This window comes from Papio anubis, chromosome 4, assembly GCF_008728515.1.
Source record: "Papio anubis isolate 15944 chromosome 4, Panubis1.0, whole genome shotgun sequence".
Lineage (NCBI taxonomy): Eukaryota > Metazoa > Chordata > Mammalia > Primates > Cercopithecidae > Papio > Papio anubis.
In genome coordinates, this window is record NC_044979.1 from 140,976,316 (window position 1) to 140,987,047 (window position 10,732).

Genomic DNA, 10,732 nt, shown 5'->3' on the forward strand with positions numbered 1-10,732 from the left:
GGTTTCACCATGTTGGCCAGTCTGGTCCTGAACTCCTGACCTCACGTGATCTGCCCACCTTGGCCTCCCATAGTGTTGGGATTACAGGCGTGAGCCACCGCGCCCGACTGCATCTGGCATTTTCATAGATTTTTTATGGTTTGGTTTCGTATCTGTGATCCTCAAACTTTTCAATCTCCTGGCCATTTTAGCAGGAAAAAAGGCTGTAGTTTGTAAACTCCACATGCTACTGTTTTTCAGCAAAACCGTAAACCTAGTTGTAGTTTCTACCTAAAAAATGCATTTTTTTTTTTTTTTTTGAGACGGAGTTTTGCTTTGTCACCCAGGGTAGAGTGTGCAGTGGTGTGATCTCAGCTCACTGCGACCTCCACCTCCTGGATTCAAGCGATTCTCCTGCCTCAGCCTCCTCAGTAGCTGGGATTACAGGCACCTACAACCATGCCTGACTAATTTTTATAGTTTTAGTAGAGATGGGGTTTCACCATCTTGGCCAGGCTGGTCTTGAACTCCTGACCTCATGATCCACCCGCCTCGGCTTCCCAAAGTGCTCAGATTACAGACATGAGCCACCAGTGCTCTGCCTAAAAAAATGCATTATTATGACTATATGTTTCTGTTGACTTTGGAAATTTTTGCTTTTTAGTACATATATATTTTCTGCAACAGAAAATACAGTTTTATTTGATCAAAGCCATCAGACAATTTCTTATATTCATTCAAAAACTGGATTGTATTTTGAAGACCACTATTTTATTTTATTTTTTAATTTAATTTAATTTTTTTTTGAAAACAGAGTCTCACTCTGTTGCCCAGGCTGGAGCTCAGTGGCGCAATCTCGGCTCACCGCAACCTCCTCCTCTTCGGTTCAAGCAATTCTCATTCCTCAGCCTCCCGAGTAACTGGGATTACAGGCGCCCGCCACCACGCCCGGCTAATTTTTGTATTTTTAGTAGAGATGGGTTTCACCACGTTGGCCAGTCTGGTCTCGACCTCCTGACCTCAGGTGATCCACCTGCCTCAGCCTCCCAAAGTGCTGAGATCATAGGCATGAGCCACAGCGCCCGGCCATGAAGACCACTATTTTGTATGCACCCAAGTTTTCATGTTCCTACTAAGATATTTTCATCAAAGTAATCCTGAAAGATTATTGTCTTTTAATTAACACAAATTATACTGTGTTTGGGTGGGATTTTTATTTTTATTTTATTTTTTGAGACAGAGTCTCGCTCTGTTGCCCAGGCTGGAGTGCAGTGGCAAGATCTTGGCTCATTGCAAGCTCCGCCTCCCGGGTTCACGCCATTCTCCTGCGTCAGCCTCCCGAGTAGCTGGGACTACAGGCGTCCGCCACTGTGCCTGGCTAATGTTTTGTATTTTTAGTAGGGACGGGGTTTCACCATGTTAGCCAGGATGGTCTCGATCTCCTGACCTCGTGATCCGCCCGCCTTGGCCTCCCAAAGCGCTGGGATTACAGGCGTGAGCCACAGTGCCCGGCCTTGGGTGGGATTTTTAAGAATTATATTCTAAGATTCAGTTTCAGTGACACCGAGGCTCTGTAAGTGGGTTGAGTTCCTGTCTCTGTGGTTGACTTGCAGTGACAGTAAATGGAGGTTTAATGTCTTAGTGTCCTCTTGTGTACTTCGAATAGATCCATAGGTTTGTAAGTAGTCCCTTGTTACAAACCAGTATTCTGTATCAAACCTAATTGGTGAGAATTTATGAATCATGTTTCTGTCCTATGCAACTATTAAAATATAGTAAATTTGCCAGGTGCAGTGCCTCACACCTGTAATCCAAGCACTTTGGGAGGCCGAGGCAGGTGGATCACCTGAGGTCAGGAGGTTAAGACCAGCCAGCCTGGCCAACATGGTGAAATCCCGTCTCTACTAAAAATACAAAAATTAGCCATGCATGATGGCAGGTGCCTGTAATCTCAGCTACTGAGGAGGCTGAGGCAGGAGAATTCCTTGAACCCAGGAGGCGGAGGTTGCAGAGAGCCGAGACTGCGCCATTGCACTCCAGCCTGGGCGACAAGAGCAAAATTCTGTCTCAAAAAAATAAATAAATAAATAAAATATAGTAAGTTTGTTATAAGATTATTATTATCATATGGTTATCTACATTTGCTCCTTCTGTAAGGAGCAAAGTAATTCTTCTTCCCAGCCAGTTGAAATTAATGGACACGTATTTATTAAATGCCTGTTACGTGTGTAATACAGAGGCAACATTATTCTATAAGATTTCTTAAAGAGAAGATCTCATTGAGCTATCATAATTCAGAAATACAATTAAAGGCTGGGCATGGTGGCTCATGCCTGTAATCCCAGCACTTTGGGAGGCCAAGGCAGGCAGATCACCTGAGGTTAGGAGTTCAAGACCAACCTGGCCACATGGCGAAACCCCATCTCTACTAAAAATAGAAAAATTAGCTGGGCATGGTGATGCACACCTGTAGTCCCAGCTATTCGTGAGGCTGAGGCAGGAGAATCACTTGAACTTGGGAGGTAGAAGTTGCAGTGAGCCATCACGCAACTGCGCTCCAGCCTGGGGGCAACAGAGCAGGATTCTATCTCAAAAAAAAAAAAAAAAAAAGAAAGAAACACAATTAAAAATGAGTTTTGCTCTTTCTTTCCAGATATGTTGGGAAAACGGATTCGATAACCATTAGCGTGTGGAACCACAAGAAAATTCACAAGAAACAGGGAGCTGGCTTCCTGGGCTGTGTGCGGCTGCTTTCCAATGCCATCAGCAGATTAAAAGATACCGGATGTAAGAACCTAACGCTTTCCTGCCTTTTAATGCAACCGAAGAAAGCTTAGGAGGCATCGTTTTTTGTTTCGATTGCTGAATACTGAATTCCTGCCTTCCTCCCTAGTTCACATTCCTTGGGTTAAGTTTTGAATTGTTTGTTTACAGACCAGCGTTTGGATCTATGCAAACTAAACCCCTCAGATACTGATGCAGTTCGTGGCCAGATAGTGGGTAAGAACTTTCTTGTCTGTGTAAAGAGATGCTTTTCTAGAACTTACATTCAACCCTTCATCGCCGAGAACTCACGTACAGGCACTGACGATGCCGACGGGCCTCAGAGGCCAGACCACATACGGGGCCTTCTCTTCAGTACTAGGAAGTTTTATTATTTTATCTAATTCCCTTCTCCTGGCTTTTTTTTTCCTTCTGTTTTTTCTTTTTTTTTGAGATGGAGTGCAGTGGTGAGATCTCAGCTCACTGCAACCTCTGCCTCCCAGGTTCAAGCGATTCTCCTGCCTCAGCCTCCCGAGTACTTGGGACCACAGGTGTGAGCCACCACGCCCGGCTAATTTTTGTATTTTTAGTAGAGATGGAGTTTCACCAAGTTGGCCAGGCTGGTCTCAATCTCCTGACCTCAAGTGATCTGCCTGCCTCGGCCTCCCAAAGTGCTGGGCTTACAGACGTGAACCATCGCGCCCGGTCCCCTTCTCCTGGCTTTTAAAGTTGAGTTAAAATGACTCGGGTGCAGAAAGATTTAGGGTTAGAATTTTAAATGTAATTTTAATCATCACGTTTATGGACACTACATTTGTGACTGCATTATCCAAGGGTAGATAATAAGAATGGTGGCCGCACATACAGGAGTTGGGAAATAGTTGCCTCTGGAAGCCCCATCATATACGTAAAAAGCAAAGAGTTGTGAAGAATTCCATGTAATATAATCTCTACAGCCAGGGGATTGCATTATTTAAGGTGAAAAATTAAAGTGTGCTAACGTTACAAAGTTTGGCTAGAGGCAGTCTGTTGGAAGTGATTCAGCTGTTAAATAGCTCACCCTATTATCCACCCACTTGTATTAGTAGTATTTTAGGGTAACTGAGATATTGACTTGTAAGCACTGCTGCACGGACTCAAAACGGTCTCTCTGCAGCATACTGGAGTGATTCTAACTCCAAATCTTCTAGGTATTGTCCTGTGTAGACCTGACTCAAGATAAAGGAATAGTGCAGGCATACACCCTGAAATCTACCATCATGAAAAAGTTCTCACTGAATGCTTTCCTGTGTGTAATTTTTTTTTTTTTTCTTTGTGGAGGGATGTGCCAGGGAGAAAAACGAGTAACTGAAAACAACTTTATAAAAGTCTTGTTCATAGTAAAGATAGAGAATAAATATTTAGATTCACTTAGACTTTGCAGATGCTAAATGTACTCTCTGTGTCTTGATTCATTTATTTTTTTGAGACTGAATCTTGCTCTGTCGCCCAGGCTGGAGTGCAGTGGCGCGATCTCAGCTCACTGCAAGCTCTGCCTCCCGGGTGTAAGTGATTCTCCTGGCTCAGCCTCCTGAGTAGCTGGGGTTACAGCTGCCCGCCACCACGCCTGGGTGATTTTTTGTGTTTTTAGTAGAGACGGGGTTTCGCCATGTTGGCCAGGCTGGTCTGGAACTCCTGGCCTCAGGTGATCCGCCCGCCTTGGTCTCCCAATGTGCTGGGATTACAGATGTCAGCCACCGTGCCTGGCCTCTCTGTGTCTTTATTAAACTTAAGTCGGAATGTTCTTAAGAAATAAAAACTGGGCTCAGTGGCACATGCCTGTAGTCTAGCTACTCTGAGGCTGAGGCGGGAGGATTGCTTGAGCTCAGGAGTTTGAGGCCAGCCTGGGCAACACAGTGAGACTTAATCCCCCCCAAAAAAACTTCTTTATTTTTTTTTAATTTTCAATTTTTTTGGAGACAGAGTCTCACTCTGTCACCCCTACTGCAGTTCAGTGGTGCGATCTTAGCTCACTGTAAGGATCTCCGCCTCCTGGGTTCAAGTAATTCTCCTGCCTCAGCCTCCCAAGTAGCTGGGACTACAAGTGTGCGCCACCATGCCCGGCTAATTTTTGTATTTTTAGTAGAGATGGGATTTTGCCACGTTGCCCAGGCTGGTCTCAAACTCCTGAGCTCAGGCGATCCACCCGTCTCAGCCTCCCAAAGTGCTGGGATTACAGGCATGAGCCACCGTGCTTGGCCCAAAAAAAGTCTTCTTAAAAAATAAATCTTCTTAAAAATAGAGGGACTGAATATTGCATTGTTATTTTTATGGAGGCCAGAAGAAACATAGCACCCTTTTCAGAGCCACATTTACAAGGAATATTCCAAGTAGGACGCAGCTACCGGAGTAAAATGCTTCGTGTTCGAAAGGATAGGAATATATGTGTGTATGCATACACATATGCCTCATTTTTTATGATATCGTACATAAATGCTAAATGAGCAGTGACTCACTGTGTTATAATTATGTAAACCCCGCTGGGTTTTAACACAAGTCGTTCTTTTCTCTTTTAGTCAGTTTACAGACACGAGACAGAATAGGAACTGGCGGCTCGGTGGTGGACTGCAGGGGACTGTTAGAAAATGAAGGGTACGTATGACCACAGCGAGAGGCGGGCCGAGTTCTCTGCTGCCTTAACCTCTCGGCCTATAGGAGAGTGCCCTTCGCTCCTTAAGTCACTCTGCAGAATGCTTGAGATGCATAAGGATGTTGGGATAAAACTGTGAACCACTTTGCTTGTCTATTAAGGAAGCTGTAAAAACAACTGGGGTTGGCCAGGCAGAGTGGCTCACGCCTGTAATCCCAGCAGTTTGGGAGGCCGAGGCGGGTGGATCACGAGGTCAGGAGATTGAGACCATCTTGGCTAATACGGTGAAACCCCATCTCTACTAAAAATACAAAAAATTAGCCAGGCGTGGTGGCAGGAGCCTGTTGTCCCAGCCTACTCAGGAGGCTGAGGCAGGAGAATTGCTTGAACCTGGGAGGAGGAGGTTGCAATGAGCAGAGATCACGCCACTGCACTGCAGCCTGGGTGACAGAGTGAGACCCTGTCTCAAAAACAAACAAACAAAAACAAACAACAACAACAACAACAATTCAGGTTGTGCCTGAAAGACTCAGAATCCAATGAAAGAGGCTCCCATAGGCCAAAGATGGGTGAGTTTGAGCATCAATAAGGATTATAACTGCCTGTAATCCCAGCACTTTGGGAGGTCAAGGTGGCCGGAGGCTTTGGTCTCGAGTTTGAGACCAGCCAGGGCAATATAGCGAGACTTTGTCTCTGCTAAAAAATAAAAAATAAGAAATTAGCTGGGCATGGTGGCATGCACCTATAGTCCCAGCTGCTAGGGAAGCTGAGGCGGGAGGATTGCTTTGAGTCCAGGAGTTTGCAGTTGTGGTGAACCCTGATGACACCACTGCCCTCCAGCTTGGGCAACACAGCAAGACCCTGGCTCAAAGAGAAGAAAAGAATTATAACTGCCATGAATTTGGAACATATCAAATATATTAAAAATCCTTGGGTTCATAATGACGGGGGAAAGAACTCAACACACTAAAAACAAACTGCCGAACTGTCATTGGTCACTGTGACAATTTTGCAGTCCCCCATGAATTAATGGACCTGGCCAACAATCAATAATTGCTAACAACATCACAGAAAAGAGATGATCCAACGTTAACACACCTCTTGGAAATACAGGGGACCAGGAGTGTGTCTCACGGCCCCAAGGGAATATAATCAACAAGCATCCAGAATGGGGCTCTCTGTAGGACAGACACCCACCGTCTTCAACAGATAGACTGCGAGGAAAGCAAAGACAGGAGGGGAGGAGAACTGTCAACAATTCATATGAAAACAAACTTGAGACATAGCTACACATGCAAGGTGTGGACTTTGGATCCTGATTTATGAGACAATTGGAGAAATCTGAACACTGGCATTTGATTTTTTAAAAAATTAATGAACATTTTTTAGTCGTGATAATGGAAAAAGTCCTTGTCTTTTAGAGGGACAATATAGATCCTTTTAGAGGCTGAAATATTTAAGGATGAAGTCATAAAATGTTGGGGTTGGTGGGGAGGGATTGGTAGAGTGGACATTGGATGATGGTTAGTTGGGAGGGGTGGACACGGGGGGTTCATTGTACTGGTCTCTCAGTTTTTGTACATATTTGAAATTTTTCAATCTAAGATTTTAAAAAAGTATTTGCTTCTAAGGGACAGTAGCCTATTAAGGTAAATTGTCTTCAAAATTGCTCAGGGGGTAAAGATTGATGTTTAAAAAGTACCTAAAGGTATTTTGGTATTTTATGTAACCAGGAGTTTCATTATAGAGTAAAATAACATGGAAAATGGAGTATTTGGATATGATTTTATTTTATTTTCAAGATGGAGTCTTGCTCTGTCACCCAGGCTGGAGTACAGTGGTGCAGTCTTGGCTCACTGCAACCTCCTGGGTTCAAGCAATTCTCGTGCCTCAGCCTCCCAAGTAGCTGGGACCACGGGCATGTGCCACCATGCCTAGCTAATTTTTGTATTTTTAGTAGAGATGGGGTTTCACCATGTTGGTCAGGCTGGTCTTGAACTCCTGACCTCAAGTGATCTGCCCACCTCGGCCTCCCGAAGTTGGGATTACAGATGTGAGCCACCGCACCCGGCCTGGATGTGATTTTAAATCAAGAAAAATGAGATTTCATTTCACGAACTCCTCTGAGTCTAAGGCTGGTTTCTTCTAATCATTCCAGTCTACCCTACGGTGAAACTGTACAGTTGGCCTTGGGGACACTCCGGCCACCTGTTCCTCTTAGAAAAGTCTGTCTTTCTGTTTGAGTGGCACAGGGTGAATTTTACAAAACTAGGCCCTTGGAACACTGGACATTGTTAAAGGAAAGCAAATGAATGTATGTGACAGTGTCCCCAGGACACTAGCCCTAAGGCGCTGGTCTTGTGACTCCTCCATGGTGACACCATGCCTGCCTGCTCTCGTCCCTTTCAGATCGGTGTATGAAGACTCAGGGCCTGGGAGGCCACTCAGCTGCTTCATGGAGGAACCAGCCCCTTACACAGATAGCACCGGTGCTGCTGCCGGAGGAGGGAACTGCAGGTTTGTGGAGTCCCCAAGTCAAGATCAAAGACTTCAGGCACAGCGGCTTCGAAACCCTGATGTGCGAGGTTCACTACAGACGCCCCAGAACCGACCACACGGCCACCAGTCCCCGGAACTGCCCGAAGGCTACGGTGAGAGAATGTACCCTGCTGTGGCCAGTGCCATCTGCCCTGTTTCCAGGAGCTTGACTTTTTTTTTTTTTTTTGAGACAAGGTCTCGCTCTGTCACCCATGCTGGAGTGCAGTGGCATGATCATGGCTTACAGCAGCCTTGACCTCCCTAGCTCAAGTGATCCTCCCGAGTAGCTGGGATTACAGGCACACACCATCATGCCCAGCTAATCTTTGTATTTTTTGTAGAGAATGGGTCTCGCCATGTTGCCCAGGCTGGTCTCAAACTCCTGGGCTCAAGTGATCCGTTTGCCTCAGCCGCCCAAGTGCTGGGATTACCGACGTGAGCCACGGCACCCGGCCTTTAACCCTTTTTGAGTAGCCTGTTTGTGCCGTAAGTGCGGATGTTTGCATGGCTATGCCATTTGATAATCGTGGCAGTGTAAAGACAACTGGAGGAAAATGGTGCTCAATCTAGCTAAGCATGAATTTTCAGCAATTGCTCCACATCTCCCAGTCTAGAAATTAAGTGGAAATCTTAGGCAAACGAAGACCAGAGCCAACCAAGATAACATGTAGGCTAGATGAGGATGTCTGTAGTGCTCTGGAAAGGAGAGCATGGGGCAAGACGGAGAAGAGGGGATTATTTGGCCACCTCAGAAGAACCGGGAGAAGACGGGGAGCGTTAGCTAGATGTAGAGAATACCAGAAGGGAGGGCATCGAGGGTTGGTTACAGACTCTCCCTGGAACTGAAGTTGTCTAATGTGGATCCCTGATTTCTTGTGTAGAACAAAGAACAACAGTCCAGGGCCAGGTTTACTTTTTGCACACACAGACTGGAGTTAGCACGTGGCACGACCCTAGGATACCAAGGTAAGCCTCTTGAAATGCACACCCTCCCAGCTGTCTTTCCAGCAGTTGACTTGAAAAGCCAGTGCCCTCTCCCAGACGTGTTGCTCTTGTTTTAAACTAAAAATATTGATGAATGAGATGATATTGATGTCTGGGATTTCCTTCAGATAAGCTGGGGTGGGGGGAGTGGCCAGGGGTACATTTGAAACGAGGTTGACCGTGATCATTGCTGAAGTTGGTTACACAGTGATTCCTTATGATCGCTCATTTTTTATATGCTTAAAATTTTCTATCATAAGTCAAGGAAATATAAAGACTCTGTTACCCTTTCTGTCTTCTACTTTACCGTCCCCATTGCCTCAGTCCCTCGGGGACCATTCCTGGGGGAGATGAAGCTTTTCTATACGAATTCCTTCTGCAAGGCCATACATCTGAGCCCAGGTTAGAGAGACTCCCCCACCCCATAACAGAGTTAAGTTTCTTTGTTTCTTTTCTTTGCTTTTTATTTCCTTTTGGAATAGCATTACTACCTAATACGAGTTTTGGTAATACTTAGTTCCTTTTTATTCATAATTTGTTTCATCTGAGAATAAACTTCCTGTCTTTGATTTTCCAAATCTGTGTTTAATTTATGACTCAGTACCTATAATGAGACTGGAAATATATTACCTGCAAACGAATGCAGCATCTCTTTTGTCCCCCGTTAGAAATGACAGGCTTTTGTGTTAATTAGAAACACATCTCGGTCGGTAAAGCTGTGCTCCCTTCTGACTGTAGATTGTGTTGAAATGATTAATCAGGAGAATAATCATTCTTAGCGTGGAAAATACTTGTTGAACAAAAAGCCCATTTGAAAAATGAGAATGGCTTGTCCTGCAACTGTTTAGAAGCAAGTTTCTGAATGCATGTTCCTGTATTCTCCCTTCCCCCGAAAAGCTTGGTGCTGTCTGGGAACTTTCTAATGAAGAAACCCTTCTGGCCTGGAGCGTTTAATGACACTTGTGAATTCAGTTAGTTTTCTGACAGCACTAAGATACTTCCTACTATTTGGGCCTTCTTTCCTATAAGAAATGATATTCTGTGGGGAGCCCCCGTTCCTTATCATGGTTATAAGCGCTCAAACTTCCTTTTTTTTTTTTTTTTGAGATGGAATTTTGCTCTTGTCACCCAGGCTCGAGGGCAATGATGTGATCTGGGCTCACTGCAACCTCCACCTCCCGGGTTCAAACGATTCTCCTGCCTCAGCCTCCCAAGTACTGGGATTACAGGCACCTGCCACCACACCCAACTAATTTTTGTATTATTAGTAGAGACGGGGTTTCATCATGTTGGCCAGGATGGTCTTGAACTCCTGACCTCAGGTGATCTACCCGCCTCCCAGAGTGCTGGGATTACAGGCGTGAGCCACCGCACCCAGCCTGAAAGTTTCGTTTTTAATCTCTTGGATGTTGCTGCTGTTTGCAACAGAGGGGCCTGGACTGAGTGGAGGTTTGGCGTAAGTAGCACCACGAAGGTCCATCTTAGCAGAGCTGGGACACAGACACCTTGATAAGGAACCTCTGCGGCTTCTGTTGCTGACTTTTGGCCTCATTCCTCCATACTCAGCTGGATAAACCTTTCTGTATCTTCCATTTTGGTAGAGACCTTAACAGTGTGAACTGTGATGAACTTGGACCACTGCCGCCAGGCTGGGAAGTCAGAAGTACAGTTTCTGGGAGGATATATTTTGTAGATCATAATAACCGAACAACCCAGTTTACAGACCCAAGGTTACACCACATCATGAAGTAAGACTTTAAAAATAGTTTTTGCTGACCTCTTTCATTGATAATAGAATGCTTTCTTGGACTGATTTGTGTGAATGTATTGACTGCCTTG

At 45.1% G+C, this 10,732-nt stretch overlaps 1 protein-coding gene across 3 annotated transcripts in view; it reads left to right on the plus strand.

The window, feature by feature from the left end:
* Nucleotides 1-10,732, plus strand: part of SMURF1 (SMAD specific E3 ubiquitin protein ligase 1) — a 123,734-nt gene that overhangs the window by 90,217 nt on the left and 22,785 nt on the right. For 2 of the 3 annotated variants that reach the window (XM_003895729.3, XM_009202609.3), the window contains exons 4-9: nucleotides 2,633-2,766; nucleotides 2,914-2,979; nucleotides 5,298-5,373; nucleotides 7,781-8,022; nucleotides 8,791-8,875; nucleotides 10,495-10,641. In XM_003895729.3, the coding sequence (XP_003895778.1) occupies nucleotides 2,633-2,766; nucleotides 2,914-2,979; nucleotides 5,298-5,373; nucleotides 7,781-8,022; nucleotides 8,791-8,875; nucleotides 10,495-10,641 (750 nt within the window). Of the gene's footprint in view, nucleotides 1-2,632; nucleotides 2,767-2,913; nucleotides 2,980-5,297; nucleotides 5,374-7,780; nucleotides 8,023-8,790; nucleotides 8,876-9,217; nucleotides 9,296-10,494; nucleotides 10,642-10,732 lie in introns of all 3 variants that reach the window. The other variant, XM_003895730.4, reaches the window with a different exon arrangement.